Raw genomic sequence first — 18,955 nt, 5'->3', positions numbered from 1 at the left:
AAAAAACAATGCAATGGCCACGCATCTGCGTTTTACGTTAATTGTAACTAGAAAACGACAGCCGCTCGATTTGCCGCTCCGGTCATTGCCAAAGCTGCCATGCTCTCCATTGCTCTTTCTTTGGCCACTTCTTGGTTTGAAAGTGGAAATCTTGCGTGGCATTTTACATAATTCGCCGTATCATATACTTCAATCTCCCCAGTTTAAGTCTCATTCTGAGTTATTTTAACTTTGAAGATTGAATTTCTATCCCAAAGTTTGTACAGGTGATTATAGTTCATAAATCAAGACTGGTGTATACCAATTCGTACTTATGAGTTTTATGTTGAAAACATATACCTTAATCCAGTTCGAATTATACTTAAGTTGGCTTTCACGTATCAAAATTTGAAGATTTAATTTATACCAATAAAATTGTATAGGCGCATGACTACAACAAATGTTTATAGCTTATAAATCAAAAGTGGTGTACACCAGTTTGTATAATCTACAATCTTTCGAGGGAAGATGTATGGTTTTTAGAACTGTATTAAAATTGACTTCTACGTATACATGCAAGTTTAAACTAAATTTGTGCACATGTACAACTACACCGATCACTATAGCTCATAAATCAATAGTGGTGTATAAAATATATAATACAATAGAAGTTGTCACTTTCTAAAATCATAATATGCATTAAAAATAAATAAAAGGATATTATTTATCTCACTATAGCCTCAGTTATTATTTCTAATGCTTTGTTATGATTTGATATAAACAGTAGCTCCAATATATTTTGTCGTCATTTGATGTGAAAGGAGAGATAAAGAGTATTTTATTGACATTTATAATTTGCAATCACTCTTCAAGCTTCTACGAGCAGTACTCTGTATATAAATATCTTATTCCACATGCTCTGTTAGCATTCTCTACTCTCTCTCTCTCTCTCTCTCTCTCTCTCTACACTCTCAGAGCATAGCTCTCGGACTGAGACTCAAAGCTCTCAGAATAAGTTCCATTGTTCGTCAATGGCGGCCGAGCCTGTATCTCAAAATCATAGAGCCAAAATCCACATCCTCTATTCGATTCTACTGCTGCTGTTTGCTAATTTTGGACTTGCAGCTACGGCCAAGCTTCAACGAGACGAAGGTACGGAAACAGAAAAAAATTGATCTCCCCAAATTTCAATCGATTTCTTTCTCCTTCGAAGCTCAATTGCTCGGAGTTAATCGATTCACTCCGATTCAAGCTGTGGCGGAACTGAAACAGGCGAATTGACAGAAATTTGATGCGAATTGTTGTGTTGCAGTGAAAGCGTTGAAAGAGATCGAGAAGAAGATAGGGAAAAGCGACTGGAATTTCACTCAAGATCCTTGCAGTGGAGAAGGAAATTGGCGCGTTAATGGAAGAAAAGGCTTCGAAAGCTCCGTCACCTGCGATTGCAGTTTCAACCACAACTCCACTTGCCATATCGTCGCCATGTACGATCCGATCCTCTCTTTTTTCCTCACTCTCTCCCTTTGACTCTGTTCTCCTCCTTCAGCCAAATTTTTTTTTTTAACTTGAAATAAATTAACCTAAAGACCTAATATACTTCTATTTTTTTTTAAAACCACAAAATTATAATTATTATAATGTTTAAGCTCTTATATTATCAATGCTTTTAATAGTGGTAAGTATATTTAAATCGTTGCCACTATTCAACTACTGTTCACTACTGGCACTGACATTGTTGTTATGAAAAATTAAAAGTTTTTATTTTCTCTTTTTCCTTTTTGACAATGAAAAATTAAAAGTTATAGCACGTGAGTCGGTGATTTTATTATTTTAGTGCATAGTGTGGTATTAGTATTACAACCACGAAGTTCTCGGTTAATGCTAAGGAAAAAAGATATCATTATCGTTTGTCGCAAACAGTATAATAATTATAATACAAAATTTATAATGTAAACTGTAATATATTTTATTGGCCAAAGCTAGTGCACCAGTAGTTGATATATGATTTGATACATATTTCTAAACCAGTAATAGTTGATATATGATTTGATACATATTTCTAATTAAAAGATTGTAAATTCAATCTTCTACCTCCAACAAATTGTATTAAAAAAATACATTGTACTAAATAAAATAATATATTTTATTATTGTCAAAAAAAAATATTAGAGTCTATATAAAAAAAAGTATTATATATATATTTTTTCATATATATTTTTGTCTAAATGATTGGAAGTTATACCTTTCATGCTTTCTTTTGGCCTGAAAAGTCTATCATTAATATGAATTGGGATTTGCACCAATTTCGGCCATAATAAAAAAGAAAAAGGAAAAAAGGAAAAGACACGCTAGTGCCGAGAGAGAGAGGCCTACTTCTCTGGGCCGCTGGCTATCGAATAAGGGGCCCAAGAAATATTGGGCCTACTGAACAACAAAAGGTTTGGGCTCAGCCTGACCTGATTTTGGGCATATCAATGTCAATGGCCCTGGCCTAAAGATATGAGGGTCCAGCTTTGATCTATGCCCTTGGACTTTTAAATTTTTTTTTTTTTTAATTTCTTTCTGGGGTGCCAAAAACTCTGGAACTGAAATTTCCCGGGAAAAGTTTTCTGCAAACCTGCAATACGAAGTGATCAGCCATTTGAACCGCTTGGCCTAATGACTGGGAAGAGTGAACAGAGCGTTGAGATACCACAGGCCTTGCGTGTTAGATTGCGAGATCGAGAAGAAACTAATATTCGAGTTTGGATCAATGGAGGTGTAATGGATTTACATTGGTCAAATTGTTTAGGAGGTTTATCCATGCTCTACATGGATCACTGTAATGGCGGAGCTTATCGTCTGCCTCTATTGACATTGACATTGCCTAAGGTCCATTCAGATCCCTTATTGATATCTGAAATTTAGCTTTTGTGAGTTTGAGCTACTGCTATCTGTTTGTTTTAACCGAGTTCGCTGTTCATGTTCATCCAGTTTCGGATTGGACCATTAACTAATAAGTTTGCAATTAGTATCGTGACTGTTGAACTGGTTTTAAGTGAACGTTGATGGACTTGTAGTCCTTTTCATCTTGTTGGATTGGATTGTGCGGTTGAGTTTTCCGAATGTAGCTGCTGATTTTCAATTTTCTCTTCAAGTATGAATAATCACAGTCTTTCCGGTGGAATAGATTCTACGGCCTACTACATTCCTTGATGCTGAAATTTCCTTGCTTATGTTGATGTTTGCATTTTCACCTGTCACCGATGATTTATTCTCTCTCCTCTCCCTCTTTTTATTTGATAATTGAATATACACCACGATCGCAGCGTAATTTCTGCAAAATGACCTCCAGAGTTATTTACGTTGTTGTGCTGGTGTTCTCAGTAGACTCTCTAGTCAGTTTTCTGGACGAACTTATTTCGATGTATTTACAATCTAATTTGATTTCATCACTTGCTCAGAGCGCTAAAGTCCCAGAATCTATCTGGCGTCGTGCCACCAGAGTTTTCCAAGCTTCGTTACCTCAAACAGCTGTAAGTAAAAGTGTGAAACCAGTGTTCTGATACGTTAAACTCTTAAAGGACCTGATAATTTGTTAAACTTGTGTGAAATACTCGTAATTCCGCACTTGGTTCTCTTTTATCAGAGATCTCAGTCGAAACTGTCTCACTGGTTCTATCCCTCCCCAATGGGCTACCATACGATTGGTAGAACTGTAAGTGTCTTGAGTTATTTCTTTCTGTCAATTCTTGAAGCTCGTCTGGACTTAAATGCAGTTTGATTTTATGCATTCTTTAATTTTATGTGCAGCTCTTTCATGGGAAATAGATTGTCCGGCCCATTCCCGAAAGTTCTTACCAATATCACCACTCTCAGAAACCTGTATGTCAATTATTTAATTTTTATAAGCGCACATGCTAATTAGTAATAGTTGCCTCTGGTTCAGTTTGCATGATTAAAAATACATATGAAGCGTGTGTCATCAAACCAACGACGATAGAGGCCATTAACTCATGGACACCAAAGCCCATAATGAATCAACTTGTGAATCCTTCAGTAAAAAAGAAGAATACTTGAAAAAGAATACATCGCTTCAACTCTGGAAAATCATTTACGGTGGTTTCTCTAATGGTGTTTGTTTGTTTTAAAATTTGACAGGAGCATCGAAGGAAATCAATTTACCGGCAGAATACCACCAGAGGTCGGAAAACTTGTCAATTTGCAAAAACTGTAAGCCTTTTCGACGTGCTTTTTTACTGGGTAAGAGTGACACCCTCACCAAATGTTTTAACTCTCGCACATAATATCGTGATGTTGTCTCCTCAGTGTTCTGGCATCAAATGCCTTGACCGGAGAATTGCCTAGAGCACTAGCGAAGTTGTCAAACTTAACTGATATGTAAGTAACCATTTTTCAATTATTTTTCTTTGAAAAACAGTATTTGTTCCCTAAATGACAGGAATCCGTGATCTCTTTGAGAACAGTGTGTTAAACTCCATCTTGAGTTCTCTGTTACAGGATTAACGAATACGTACTTTACCATCTTAATCTTAAAAATCTTTTGGGTCTTTGCTTGTTTATCCTTCACATGAGATCTTAAGCTTCTTGAATGCCATTCAATCCAATGAAAATGACTTATTTAACTGTCAATATCCAACATCTCAACGTTCTGGCATTCTGATCCGTCGTTCAGTGAAGCCATGCATTTTGCTTAATGTTTTATTTTATACATTTCATTTCTGCAGCTAACATTTGTTTTTCATACATTATTAAGGAGGATAAGTGACAACAACTTCTCTGGAAAGATACCCGAGTTCATTAGCAATTGGACACAGATTGAAAAACTGTAAGCTCTGTTCATGTGACTTTTTACTGCTTCATCTGTTATTTAATATTTAAAGAAAGTGATGATCGGTTAAATTTATTCCATCTTGCAGGCATATACAAGGCTGCTCCCTCGAGGGGCCCATACCTTCAAGTATCTCCACCATGACAAGTTTAACTGATCTGTATGCAGTTTTGATACTGTAATTAGGAGAATATTGGATATTGACAGTTATTGTAATTAGTGATTTATAAATTTTTCAAACTTTCAGGAGAATATCTGACTTAAAAGGTGGAAGGTCCACTTTTCCACCGTTGAGCAAAATGGAATCCATGAAGACGATGTTAGTTGAATACTTTGCTTTTGTTTTTCTGCCACTCTCCACATTTATTGTTCAGGGACATGACTTTGATGTTGGGATGCAGGATACTGAGGAATTGCTTCATTGTTGGAGAAATCCCCAAATACATCGGGGAGATGAAAAAATTGAAAAACTTGTAAGTCGTAAGAATGAATTTGCTTAACAAATATTGTAGGGTCAAGAGGTTGTCTCTTGTTTTAAGAAGTAAGAATGAATTTGTTCAAATGATGGTTAAAAGCTCTTGAGAAACCCTCATTTCTCCTTGTAACAAAATGAACTTACCAGGAAATGTCAAAGTTATTTTAGTAAATCCTAAAAACGCTTTACATTTGCCATTTTCATTTCATTAACCACTCAGTAATAATCCTAATGCTCTGTTGCTCTAATTCCTTCTGTTTTGTCTCCAAGAAGTCTTAACGTGACACTGCTTTATTTATATAGAGACCTCAGCTACAATGACTTGACTGGCGAAGTTCCTGCTTCTTTCGATCAACTAGATAAAATAGATTACATGTAAGTGGACTCATCCTTCCCCATCCCATCACAGTCCCCTTCCCCGATTATTTTCATAATTATAAATCATTATAAGAAACAGAAACTTAATTAGGAGAAAAAGAAACAGCTGAGAAGCTAAGGAGACAGGATGCCCCTTGCCTGAAATTACGATTAAACAAAAGACCCAGCTTAGGTTAATCATAGGTGGTGCATGTTTACGAAAAAACTCTGTGAAGGGCACCCCAATTCAACTGAAAAAGATGGTATCACATACTGAATATGTGTGATGTGCACTTGCTGACCACCACTTATTATGTCTCAATTCACCTCTCTTCCTGGCATTTACCGGCCAAATAACTAAAGGAATCAAGAACAAAGGTAAGAGGAAAGGGAAAAGGTCTCCTTGCCTTAGGTCATAGACCCCTAAATTTTTCCTCTTAGATGACTCTTAACCAATACAGCAAAGTTTGTGCAAGAGATATAACCTAAAATCTAATTTCTCCATCTTTGCTCAAAACTTTTTTTTCTACACGACATTTAAGTAAAATCAATCAGCTGTATCATTACGGGCTCCCACCCCCCCTTTTTCACTTAACAAGCTGCCTCCGAAGCAGTTAAAATTATATCTAGAATCTATCTTCCTTCCTTCAACGTAAGTGAAATTATCAGTTATCATTCTTTTATTTTTTTTTCTCGTCTTGTAATATCATTCTTTAATATTTATAGTATTTTTGAAGATATTTGACAGGAAACAAGCTCAATGGAATTATTCCAGGATGGATTTTAGGAAGCAACAAGAATGTGTATGCCTTTTCCTCCGGAATAATTTTTTGTACTTAATCCTCACTTCAAATACCTGTTGTGAAAGCATATAATATACATTGCTATAGCTAACTGCTTCCGTTTTCTTATCTTTCTTATTCAGGGATCTTTCTAACAACAATTTTACTTGGGAAAGCTCGAGCCCAGCTGAGTGTCCTCGAGGGAGTGTGTGAGTAGAGTACTTTGAAGTTATTGATTACTTTCTTTGTTCCGGAGCATCATTCTGGATAATAACAAAAAGAAAATTTCTCTCATTTTCACAGAAATTTAGTAGAGACCTACTCACCGGCTGCAGAAAAATTGTAAGGCTTCTGTGCCCGTAATAAAATTTATTGAATGCTAAACTAGTCATTAGGAATATCTCTAGATAACAGTCCTAATTTTTAAAATGATATGCTCAGTTTTATTGCATGCTCACAGAACTAGAATCCATCCCTGCCTAAAAAGGAACTTCCCGTGTTCTGCATCAAAGGAACAGCGTGAGTACAAGTCTGGCCTTATAATGTGGCAACTCTTCCAAATGATTTTTCATTTCTTGAAATAATACATCCTGTTGAAATATATAAATGAGGGATAATATCAAATCTGAAATCAGGAGCTCATAGCTTTTGTTTTCTTGGCAGTTTTGAAGAAAACTTTTCTTTTATTATGATTACGTGAATTGAAGGGAGGTTTTCACACTGTTTTGAATTGTCAAAACTTTATCAGATCGCTACTCTTTGCACATTAACTGTGGCGGTAAAGAAGCATTTGTAAAGGGTGAAAGGTATGAAGCGGATAGAGAAGGTGCTTCAATGTTTTATACCGGTCAGAATTGGGCTTTTAGCAGCACGGGAAGTTTTATGGACAATGACGTTGATGCTGATAACTATATCATAACAAATACATCTGCCCTTTCAAATGTGTCTGTGACTGATTCAGAACTGTACACAAGAGCAAGAATTTCTCCTCAATCTCTTACATACTATGGGCTCTGTCTCATAAATGGGAATTATACTGTTAAACTCCACTTTGCAGAAATCGTATTTATAAATGACAGTTCATTCAACAGCCTTGGGAAACGAATTTTTGATGTGTACATCCAGGTATTGGTTTATGAACATTTATGACTGGAAAAGAATGTCAGTCATCATATTGTTGGATATTGATAGCTATTTCAATTGTTTGACTGCAGGAAAAGCTGGTCCTGAAAGATTTTGATATAGAAAATGAAGCAGGGGGTACAGGCAAGCCTGTTATAAAAACATTTACTGCTGTTGTCACGAGTCATACATTGAAGATCCATTTCTACTGGGCTGGAAGAGGGACAACAGGAATCCCACTTAGAGGAAATTACGGCCCTCTGATATCTGCTATTTCAGTAGATCCTAGTAAGTTTTCCCAAGTCGTGAAACAAATAATGGAATCATTACCTAACACCTGTTACCTTCTATTGCTAGTTAGATGAATGTACAAGTTATAGAACGTGATTTTTGTAAGTTTCTGCGTTTCACTTTCTTACTAGCAGTTAAATTTGCGAGATTCATATAGTAGTCATGAGCGGCAGGAGTACGAGCAAACCTTGTAGGCTTAAACCCAAAACTTAATTTAGTAGCAGTGGCAATTAGTATATAAAAAATGAACATAACTTTTAAGATTGCAACTCGTTCAGTTTGTGCTATTGGTTATAATATTTGCAAAAAGATTACCTTGACTCAGTTCCATAGGGATTTATTCAGTTGGTTGATTACTATGGTCTTCCATCACCAAAGGGTTGATAATATCTTATTTTCTGCTTACGGAAAATTAAATGCGTGTATTTCCTTAAAAAAAAATCATCTTCCTTACCTCATGGGTTAGGGTTGAACCTGTGTCCTTCTGCGGGAGGCTAACTATTTGTACTTTTCTTGAATAATACCATTTTGTTTAATCAGAATAAATACAGAAATAAATTGAGATGGTTACAAAAACTTGAAGAGGACGAGGTTTCAAGATTGATCTGACGTTTGAAAAGGCCATCAGGAGTGCATCTATATGCTTTATTATCTGGTTTAAATTTAATTTTATTTCGATGCTTAGCATGCAAAGACTCTAGTTTTATTATAAAATTATATTTAATAAGATTCTGTTCTAATTTCTGATCAGAAAATTATCCATCTTCACAGATTTTACACCTCCTGTGAACCCCGTGAAGAAGAATCACGCCATCATAATTATTGGGACAACAGCAGCAGCATTTGTTCTCCTTCTTCTGGTGTTAGGTATTATGAGGAGGAAGGGATGGCTGGGAGGCAATGCATCTGTGGATAAAGGTATAATCTTCCATTGAACTCAACATATGTGTTGCCTCTATGGAAAACCGAAGTTGCATATAGTTTTCATTTGATATGAACTTTAACCCGGACATCATCAGAACTCAAGATATCTGTACCTGACTGTTTGTTTTTTCTTTTCCTTACATATTCCTTAGAAAAATCGAAGATTTGGAAAACTTGCCTTATTTATACACGAAAAAGAAAACATGATCTCTAATATTATCTTGAGTTTCCTATCCAATAAAGAAAGAGAGAGAGAGAACATGATATCCAAGTTGTTGAAATAATCTACTTTCCATAGTTTCATCTCTTTATTACATCCTTGGAACATTAAATGCTTTGTGGTTAGTAATGTAATTTTTTCTATTATTTATTCCGAGATGCTAAAATTCTTAATCATTATAAATTTGAATATTTCTCCTCCCATTAGAGATCTCAGTCTCTTTACTAGCTTGCTGGTTACTTCTGAGATCTGTGCCTATTTGAATAAATAAACACACAAAAAAAAAATGGTGGTGTCAAATTCTACGTGTTCAACTTTTAACTCAGAATTCCAATGCAGTTAATCTCATTGCCTAAAATACATCCTCAATTTTGGCTTTTACGTGTGACTTTCGTGTTCTATATGTTTCAACAAAATTTCCATTTTGGCGTGGTTACCTTGTTAACTTCTGTATTTTGCCACTTTTCTCTGACACCTCAAGTCTAATCCGTGCAGAGCTTAGAGGTATAGACCTGCAAACAGGATTATTTACAATAAGACAAATTAAAGCAGCCACGAAGAATTTTGATGCTGCAAACAAAGTTGGGGAAGGTGGTTTTGGTGCAGTGTACAAGGTAACTAGTGTTTTTGCTAATAGGTATCGAATGTCTAAATCATATGCTTTTTATGATATGCCCTATTGACAAAAAGGTCACATCATTTCAAAATTCAAAAGTGACTATTTAAGGTGAAGTCCATGAAGTCTTTTACCTATGCATACTCTAGGCTCCATAACTTTGTTTATTAGACTTATATGATGTTGTTACTTTTCACATATCAAGACCACGGATTACAAACATACATTTATTTTTAGGTCTTTCAAGCATAAATTAATTCCGCAACAAAACTATGGCACTAACTACTGGAGAAAGTGATGGTAATTATAAAATTTAATGGGGAAATTTTGGGACACTTCATTTTGATACAGGGTCTCTTGTCAGATGGCACTATAATTGCAGTCAAGCAGCTATCGTCAAAATCAAAGCAAGGAAATCGAGAATTTGTTAATGAAATAGGCATGATATCTGCACTGCAACACCCAAATCTTGTCAAGCTTTATGGATGTTGTGTTGATGGGAACCAACTGATGTTGATTTATGAATACATGGAAAATAATTGCCTATCACGTGCCCTTTTTAGTGAGTATAACTTGCACTTCTCAGCAACTTTGAAGTCTGTCAATTCCAAACAATTTTGATCAGTATCAAAAAACTTATTTGCTTTTGTATTGTGTGTATGCAGAAAATGACCCAGCATCTAGATTGAGATTGGACTGGCCTACCAGGCAGAAAATTTGCCTGGGTATAGCTCGAGGTTTAGCCTATCTGCATGAAGAGTCGAGATTAAAAATTGTACATAGGGACATCAAGACAAGTAATGTGTTGCTTGATAAGGATTTCAATGCTAAAATTTCTGATTTTGGTTTGGCTAAGCTTCATGAAGATGACAATACCCATATCAGCACCCGAGTTGCCGGAACCATGTAAGTTACGTGAAAATCTTCTATGGTTTAAAACATGGTGGTGAATTTGAGTCTGGAACCGGCCAAAGATTGTTTTTCGAAATTGAAGCATAACAGTACTGATACTCTAATCTGTCCTTTGCTTTGATATTCCTTTTGGGTTTAAATAAATGTTTTATTTATGCTTCATCGCTATAAAACAGTGTTGGGAGATTTGATTTATTGTTTATTAAAACATTGTAGTTTAATTTTGGTGTAAATACAAGGTTTTTAAGATCGATGTTTTTGTAGTGGTTACATGGCACCTGAATATGCAATGCGTGGATGCTTGACCAGTAAAGCCGACGTTTATAGCTTTGGAGTTGTTGCCTTGGAAATTGTCAGTGGCAAAAGCAATACCAACTACAGGCCTAAGGAGGATTTTATTTACCTTCTTGATTGGGTAAAAATAATTACCTTAAAAGTTCTTCCCTATTTCTCTGTTGATTCCCATGTTTTGAGGCTTCGAGTGCATGTTCAAAATATATATATTTAACCTGCATCATGGTTTTTATTGTTCTAAAACATAGGTCATCATTAGAGGTTACTAATCCTGCAACTCATTTGCTTGCTCAATATTTTGATTCTGTTGCCCTTTTTTCCATTAGTTTTAAACCTGATTATAATTTCAATGATTTTGTAGTTTCATATTTCACAAATAAATGGTCATCTCCAACTAAACAGTTTCCAATCCATACAACACAACAAAGTATTTCCATTAAGTTTCTTCCCAATGTTACAGGCATCTGTTCTGCAAGAAAAAGGAAACCTATTGGAGTTGGTAGACCCAGCCCTGGGGTCAGATTATGTATCAGAAGAAGCCATGGTGATGCTGAACGTGGCTCTCCTCTGCACCAACGCATCCCCCACTCTGCGGCCTCTAATGTCCCAAGTGGTCAGTATGCTCGAAGGTCGAACTCCAGTCCAAGCCCTTCTCTCTGATCCAGGATTTTCAGCCATCAATTCCAAATTGAAGGCCCTCAGAAATCACTTTTGGCAACAATTGAGCCCCACCCACAGTTTATCATTGGACGATTTCCCCAGTGATTCCTTGAGTTCCAATGTGGAGGCAGAAGAGAATGAGAATCTCGTAAGTCACACCCCATTGCCATCTGTCAAATCTGATCCATGAATGAATGAGAGAAAGATGCGAAGGAATGTGCAGATATAGTTTGTAAAACCACTTTAGGTTGTGCCAGAATTGGCGTAAAGAAAAAAATGTGTAGCTGAATGTGTAAGACGAAGTTTTACAGCATTCGTTTGAAGCCCACAGCTTTGCGTAGCTTTTGTTCAAGATTGGGTGATTAAATACGACACTCAATGTTGGAATTATTTTTGGAACAAAGAGAAATTAAAAAAAAAAATAGTCTCTCAATTTCAATTGCGGTAGGGATCAAACCATCGAGGTTGAGATGGTTATAGAAAAAATACGTCGACGACACGTGCAGATAAATATTCAAATCTCAAATTTTGAATTGATGATACATGTCTTGATTATTTTACGTTAAAGTTCATATGTTTTCGGTATTAATTTTTCTAAAATATTATAACAAAGTAGTAATTTATGATTCAAACATCTACTCCAAATTCCTATCCCACCTTTAATATACTAAGAAAAAAGAGCTTTTATTGGTAATGTGAAACTATATTTACTTAGTTTATTTTTAATTTTTTTTAGCTTAAGCCTAAGGGTACAGTCAACTTAACTTAATCGATTAAAATAGGTATATATCTGACCAAATTTAAATCTCCACTTCTAAAATGGTGTGGTAAAAAAAAACAGAGAAAAAAAATATTTAAAGGGTTCAATAGTTTCCTTCTTCAAAAAGATATTAAGCCCTTTCTTTTCCCCATTAAATGATAATTAGGTAAGAAATAAGGTGGGATGAAGATTTCATAAGCATTGGCTTAATTTCATTATTTTATTTGGGTGTAGACAGAATCTTTCTTAATACACACGCCTGCTATTTTTCGCCATGGTCGCTTTTCCATTTGGATCGCATTCGTGTTTCTGAGATCTCCTCGCGGCTGTAATTCTCAATCACTATACACTTTCACCTCGAGAATCCCTAGCAATTGCTCAAGAAAATCACCTGGAAGCTGGAATATCGCGCCATCGTTGATCCTGAGAATTTCTAACATTATCCCTACTGGAGCTGGGATACAATGACAGCAATTGCAGTTCACCAGTTCGCTCAGTGCATCACTTGTCATGCTTGGAGCCCTGACCGTTCTAGTAATAAATCTTCTCCTTTTTTTCGCTTCTTTAAAATTTTCATTCTGTTTCTGTGCGGGAGAAAAGGAATGGAAATGTCGAGTTTTCCGTAATTTATTTGTCCTCAGTATAGGAAAAAGTTGGACCAGAGTACTTAGTCATGAATTTTATATGTTGAGATCGCCTTTCTATATTTTCTGAGCAATTCAAGAGAGTGCAATGATATTAATTCAGCTTTAGCGATCTAGATTTAGCTTGCTTTATTGAGAAATGACGGAAAAAAACAATAGGATAGGTTACTGTGCCTCAACCTCCCTCCTCTTTAAAGTACAATGACCAAAATGTAATGTTTTATGGGGAAAGATGCATGCTAATTATGCCGATGATTAGCTTCAGAGATCCTTTAACAGATGAGTTCTGGCATCTCCTTCGACTGATCTGATCATCCCCGTTACAAATGTTAAAATTATTGGAGAAGTTGGGCAGTTATCAGATTGGTCTGCTAACTTTGTCTGGTCAGCCGCCAACCGGGTGGGGGGTGGGAGCATTTTTTTTGTTACTTTGCTTTGTATAATTATGCAAAAGACGATATGTCCAATTTATGTGCAGGTTCATGATTTTACTGCTATTGAGCTAATGTTTTTGACATATCTTGTAGTGGTTGCATTTTGTCCAAACAATAATGAAGTTCACATTTATAAGTCATTACAAGACAACTGGGAGAGAGTACATGTTCTTCAAAAGGTACCTTTTACATTTTTTCTTTCTATACATGGGTGATGATTTCCTGTTTTTATTCAGGTCCTGTGTAGTTAGTTTGAAGTGAAAATATTGCGATAAAGGCATCTTGTTAATTACTATCAATTTATCCACTTTTTCTGTGTCAGCATGATCAAATTATCTCTGGGATAGACTGGAGTGTAAGGTCGAACAAAATTGTGACTGCATCCCATGATCGAAATTCGTAAGTGTTATCTTAAGTAATATTTATGTTTTCTCCCCTCTAGTTATCGCTCCCTCCTCCAATCCCCGTCTGGTCTATTTTAGATCATTTTTCAAGACGTTTACTTGTTTATATGTACCATATTGGCCTCCAAACATACTTCTTCTTTTTTTCTAGATATGTTTGGAACCTTGAAAAATCAGAATGGGTGCCAACTCTGGTCATTCTTAGACTAAACCGTGCTGCCCTTTGTGTTCAGTGGAGTCCCAAAGGTAATGGGGTATTTCCTGCCCTGCTCTCACTCTTCGCTTTTGTTGTTCATATCATCCTTAAATTTCTTAATCAGCTTAGTCAATCGTGCAATCAGTTTTAATAAAATTTTAGTCAATGCTCCATTACCTCTGCTCACAAGAAATTTGTGAATACCCGAATCCCGTTAAAGAAGTTTCCAAATTTAAAAGATTTGTCATTTATGTTATTTATGAATGTGATATCAAGTAGACCTGGTATTGGTAAACATGAACTGATTCTTGAGGTTTACATATCTTCTGTTAATATGCTGGATCATGAAAATCCCTCGGACAAAATGTGAAAATAATTTCGTGTGTTGTTTTTTATAGTGTTTGGCCCCTTTGTGAATGCTGATGGGTACTGGATTATTGAAATAGATCATAGGTATAAAAGATCTGAGATCTCTCTAACTCTCCCAAGACTCACTCAAGCACCAATATACCAAAAAACATACCTATTGTGTAATCCACTGCTTCCTTGCCCTATATACTCTTTCTCTCTTGAACGATATTCACACAACAGCCCCCCAGTGACTAACTAAAAAGCTTTGGGGCCCACACCATTATAATTACGACATAATACTAATTTCCTTTTCATATCTCAATGAGAAGTTCGTATCTTTTTCAAAAAATTACGACATAATACTAATTAGGCCTACTCTTCCATTTCTTATGTGAATATACCATAAGGATCAGGATCTATCAAATGACTCTAGTGGCTTTGTCTATCACTTCTTTTCCTGCATTGGTCAATGCCATTTAAGTTCTTACATAATTTATTGTTATTCATAAATTATAATATCCTGAAGAAAATACTACTTTGATCTAATTTCAGTCTTTACTTCTCTTGTAAATGCTTTATTTTCCTCCTTGCCCTAGAAAACAAGTTTGCTGTTGGAAGTGGAGCAAAAACTGTTTGCATATGCTACTATGAACAAGAAAATAATTGGTATGGTTTTTTCTTTATTTTTTTTGTTCAAGCCATTGTGTCTATTGCTTTTATTTTTTCAGATGGAAACTTTTTTATCTGATGAAGTTGTTGCTATTAGTTCTTATATTATTTAAGAAAAAATCTGTATATTCTAGCTTTGACCTGCATAAGTTGAACTAGAACCGTTATTTAAAACGTTAGTCAAATGCCTGCGAAATTCATCATGGTTCTTTTACGACTGCTGTTGGCTCTCTCAAACTTTGGTGTTTATTTTCTTTCCGACACTTGATGCAAAAAGTTTAGTTTGTGGACCATATTTGGAATCAGTGCATGCTTCTATGCATTTGTTTATGAAAAATGTTATAAGTCATTTACTGTATTTATATGGTTGATCAAATTTTATTAGATTGAACTAATAGTCCATATTATGCGGAGGAATGGAATCAAAATTCAGTTGATACAGTTGATGATTTCTATATTTATACCATAATATTTTTCCTTTGACCTAGGCAGGATGCTGTGGAGGTGCATATTTAGTGAACTCTCTTTTTGTTGGTTTTATTCATTTATGTCTATGTATCTATTTTTCTCTTTATATGTTTGGGCTGCTTCTTGTGATATGCAATCTTTTTGTTCCATGGGCTTTGTAATCCGATGCTTTGGTTTATTTTCTTTTCATAATTAATATATTTTTGTTTCTTATCAGAAATGACAAATCTCTTTATTATTGCTTCACCTAATTATGCTTATGCATTAGTTTTCCATATTTGACATGTTCATGGTTTACCTTCCACAGGTGGGTCAGTAAACTTATCAGGAAAAGACACGATTCTTCTGTGACAAATGTCGCTTGGCATCCCAATAATGTTTGTTTTATCTTTCTATCCACTTATATTTCTGAATTTATATGAATGTTAATTTTAGATTTTTAGAAGATCTCAAATTAAGTATATTTTAGCGCTTGCTTGTAACTTTGTTTTTCTGAACAAAATTGTGGTTGCCTTTTTCGGTTATGAACTTTCTTCTACATTTTATTCACAGCTGCTTCTTGCAACAACCTCAACAGATGGGAAATGTCGAATCTTTTCCACCTTCATTAAAGGTGTTGACAAAAAGTATGTAGAGAATAGTTTAGACTGTAGTAATCTCATGAAATATTTTAGGATTGATTTAGAAGTTACTAATGCTTAATTGGAATTTCCCAGGGATTCAAAAGCCGGTGCATTTTCAGATTCAAAGTTCGGAGAGGTTTGATATTCAGTCTTTTATTTTGCGGTCAATGAATCTTCTTGTGCTTGGAAGAGTAGAATAGTGTAATTGTTTGTAATATAATTCCTTGTTTCGCAGCCACCCTTGCCATAAAATAAACTTGAAAAAATTACTCTTCACATCAAGTGCTTTCTGATAGTTATCTTTTAATTCAAATTTAAATGCTTTGAAATGTTCCCTAGAAAAAGACGTGGTTCAGTATCTTTATCCACAGTTTCTCTCTCTATTTTGATGAGCGTAGTAGTGCATATTATTCACGAGTAATTTCTTTTGGTGAATTAGTTAATTGTTCAGCTTGACCTTTCGTTCTCTTGGGCATTTGGCGTGAAGTGGTCACCAAGTGGCAATACCTTAGCTTATGCAGGTAAGAAATATCTCATCTCTGCATATTATTTACAGAGATAACCTTATAACTACAGCGTGTTAAATAGCAACAAGTTTGAATTTCACTCATATAGTCAAGTCACATATATATCATTTCTGCCTCTGACTGTAACTGTGGAAAAGTTCATCGGTTAACTTTTATAACTTGTTATTTAAGAATTGTAACCATGAAACTTCATGTATTGTTTTGATTACCTTTTGATTTTGGTGTTGAAAACAAGTTATGGGATTCTATGAGAACCTCATTGGTTATGCTCTAGTTTAGATGGTGACCTGCTTCTTTTCCTTTGATATGCCTTTTATTTATGTGTTGCTTGCAGGTCACAATTCGATGATTTACTTTGTTGATGAAGTTGGTCCTTCTCCTCTAGCTCAGAATGTTCCATTTCGAGATTTGCCTCTTCGTGATGTGGGTCAGCATCCATTTTTCTTTATTCTTCGAGTATTTCTTATCATGATTTAGATACAATTGACTATTTCGATTTCTAATCTTGAATTTTTTTGGGTCAATATAACACTCTTTCAGATACTATTTGTTTCTGAGAGAATGGTTATAGGTGTTGGATATGATTGCAATCCTATGGTTTTTGCTGCTGATGAAAGAGGGATCTGGTGAGCTAAACTCTACACGGAATGTCTATCTTTAAGAATTTATAATTGTTGAAGAATATAAGTGATTTCTCTGCTTCCCTGCCCCCACCACAACTAGGAGCTTTATAAGATTTCTTGGTGAGAGGAAAGCAACTTCAGGCTCAAATTATGGATCTCAGGTATTGCCTCGCTTGAAGTTTCTGTCAGTTAACAAATACTTTACCACTTAAGCTGTAAACAGAATGCATTGTCAAGTGGCCCCATGCTTAGTTAATAATATTAGTATTGCTGGAAACCCCCACCCCCACATGTTGTATCCCAAAAAAAAAATAATAATAATAATATTAGTATTGCTGGAAGTTAATACACTTTGCTAGCTGCTTTTGCTAACACGCTTATTTGTGAAATACCTTTTTTCTCCATCAGTTTTCAGAAGCATTTGGGAAGTTATATGGTCAACCGAAACATGGTGTTGGCAATGATTCGGTTGAATCTTCAAGATTGCGTGGATGCGTTCATGAGAACTGCATAAAGTACGTAGTTATTGAATAACCTTTCTGTTGCTTTTAATCTGGTTGATTATTTCTCTTTGTGCATCCCCATGGCCACTTAAATATTGCTTATCCAAAGTGTCTTTTACTGGGAAGGCCTGGTAATCTGAGTGGATTAGCAAAAAGTGGTTATGGACTTGGGGTAGCCTTCATACTGTTAAATGTGCATGAAGTAATACTTCTTTTTGGAACTGTAGTTGTATTGTGCCTCTTAGAGAGCCAAAGGCTTCCACTATAAAGCGATTCAGCACTTCAGGTTTGTTAAAAGGAAGAGATATTACTAAAACTTCTTGTTCTCTGGAAAATGATTGCCAACTTATGAGAGGCTGGTTTTACAGGATTGGATGGAAAAGTGGTCATTTGGGATTTGGAGGGCCAGGGTGATCTATCTCAATACTTGTGAACCTTGATTCATTAACTTTCTCTACATCATGTAAAGAATCTTGCTCTCAGCATAGTCATCTGCCTTGTACATTATAATAGAAGCTGTGAGGAACTGATTGATACTTCTTATGCATGATTGGAAATCAGTCTCTCTCATTTAGGTCCTGTTTCAGCAAATTAAGTTGTCAATTTATGTTCAGTCTATTGGTTGAATATATTGCATAATGTTCTCTCTCCAAATACTGTTTTGTTTTACGTCCACTGGTTTTTCTAGTTCAAATATTACGGAGTGGTTGATAGAACCATCAACCTTTGAGATTGACAGTTTTTTTTATTCGTGTTCAAAACTGATATATGATTAAACTATGTATGAATACAGACTATACACTGAAGAGTGTTGGTATACTTTGTTATATTTTGATAATGATATTGTTCAAAATATGGGTGTCGAATCAAGAAAGAAAATGTATGTATAAGATAGGTTTCTTTGGATGATGAAGTGTTGCTAAGCAATGGACAATATATATATATATATATATTTATTTATTTATTTATTTTTATTTTAAGAAAAGTGTATGCAAATATGAAATATTTGTTTTACAATAAGCTCTTTTTATTTAATTATTATTTAAGAAAAATGTTACCCTTCCTCCAAAAATATCTAAAGTTCAAGAACAAATATCATGGGAAGTTTTAAAAGTACTTCTAGTTAGTTAAAAAAAAAAATTTAACACATCGAAAAGCTATCGTTATGATAGTAGACTATTAGTATTAGTATCATGGTATTAAATATCCGTCGACGTGTTAACATATTTTCATCGACATTCTATGTATTCAGGGGTTCGACATCGATTTGAGAGATAAATCGACATTTCT

General features: G+C 35.1%; 2 protein-coding genes across 3 annotated transcripts; both read left to right on the top strand.

The window, feature by feature from the left end:
- Positions 1-911: 911 nt before the first annotated feature.
- LOC111016821 (Leucine-rich repeat transmembrane protein kinase) lies at positions 912-12,005 on the top strand. 2 transcript variants are annotated; one of them, XM_022292343.2, is made up of 24 exons: positions 912-1,131; positions 1,292-1,463; positions 3,423-3,494; positions 3,608-3,676; positions 3,772-3,843; positions 4,120-4,191; positions 4,288-4,359; positions 4,736-4,807; positions 4,899-4,970; positions 5,058-5,129; positions 5,212-5,283; positions 5,589-5,660; positions 6,380-6,445; positions 6,568-6,633; positions 6,728-6,766; positions 6,885-6,943; positions 7,173-7,549; positions 7,639-7,834; positions 8,609-8,755; positions 9,477-9,595; positions 9,949-10,159; positions 10,263-10,503; positions 10,774-10,924; positions 11,264-12,005. In XM_022292343.2, the coding sequence occupies exons 1-24, from the start codon at positions 1,011-1,013 to the stop codon at positions 11,651-11,653; spliced, it is 3,072 nt and encodes a 1,023-aa protein (XP_022148035.1). In that variant the 5' UTR covers positions 912-1,010; the 3' UTR covers positions 11,654-12,005. The 2 variants fall into 2 exon arrangements, with proteins under 2 accessions (XP_022148035.1, XP_087978892.1); XM_088122766.1 differs by lacking the exons at positions 912-1,131; positions 1,292-1,463 and adding an exon at positions 2,249-2,850.
- Positions 12,006-12,383: 378 nt separating this feature from the next.
- On the top strand, positions 12,384-18,319 carry LOC111016823 (actin-related protein 2/3 complex subunit 1A). The gene is made up of 15 exons (XM_022292345.2): positions 12,384-12,757; positions 13,395-13,480; positions 13,624-13,700; positions 13,857-13,951; positions 14,849-14,918; positions 15,697-15,766; positions 15,942-16,015; positions 16,106-16,148; positions 16,452-16,533; positions 16,874-16,962; positions 17,080-17,165; positions 17,263-17,323; positions 17,571-17,677; positions 17,893-17,951; positions 18,034-18,319. The coding sequence occupies exons 1-15, from the start codon at positions 12,688-12,690 to the stop codon at positions 18,096-18,098; spliced, it is 1,134 nt and encodes a 377-aa protein (XP_022148037.1). The 5' UTR covers positions 12,384-12,687; the 3' UTR covers positions 18,099-18,319.
- Positions 18,320-18,955: the final 636 nt, after the last annotated feature.

The sequence above is a fragment of the Momordica charantia genome, assembly GCF_013281855.1.
Source record: "Momordica charantia cultivar OHB3-1 chromosome 4 unlocalized genomic scaffold, Mcharantia_2.0 BLBB01000004.1, whole genome shotgun sequence".
Lineage (NCBI taxonomy): Eukaryota > Viridiplantae > Streptophyta > Magnoliopsida > Cucurbitales > Cucurbitaceae > Momordica > Momordica charantia.
The sequence above is the reverse complement of the archived record's forward strand: the minus strand, read 5'-3'. Positions and strand labels throughout refer to the sequence as shown.

What these genes read in the sequence shown, in the direction of transcription:
- LOC111016823 (XM_022292345.2), top strand. Translation starts at nt 12,688, where the DNA reads ATGACAGCAATTGCAGTTCACCAGTTCGCTCAGTGCATCACTTGTCAT. An exon ending in TGTTCAGTGGAGTCCCAAAG is followed by an intron (nt 13,952 to 14,848) that starts GTAATGGGGTAT and finishes TCCTTGCCCTAG; the next exon opens with AAAACAAGTTTGCTGTTGGA. An exon ending in GAGATTTGCCTCTTCGTGAT is followed by an intron (nt 16,963 to 17,079) that starts GTGGGTCAGCAT and finishes ACACTCTTTCAG; the next exon opens with ATACTATTTGTTTCTGAGAG.
- LOC111016821 (XM_022292343.2), top strand. Translation starts at nt 1,011, where the DNA reads ATGGCGGCCGAGCCTGTATCTCAAAATCATAGAGCCAAAATCCACATC. An exon ending in CAAGCTTCAACGAGACGAAG is followed by an intron (nt 1,132 to 1,291) that starts GTACGGAAACAG and finishes GTTGTGTTGCAG; the next exon opens with TGAAAGCGTTGAAAGAGATC. An exon ending in ATCACCACTCTCAGAAACCT is followed by an intron (nt 3,844 to 4,119) that starts GTATGTCAATTA and finishes AAAATTTGACAG; the next exon opens with GAGCATCGAAGGAAATCAAT.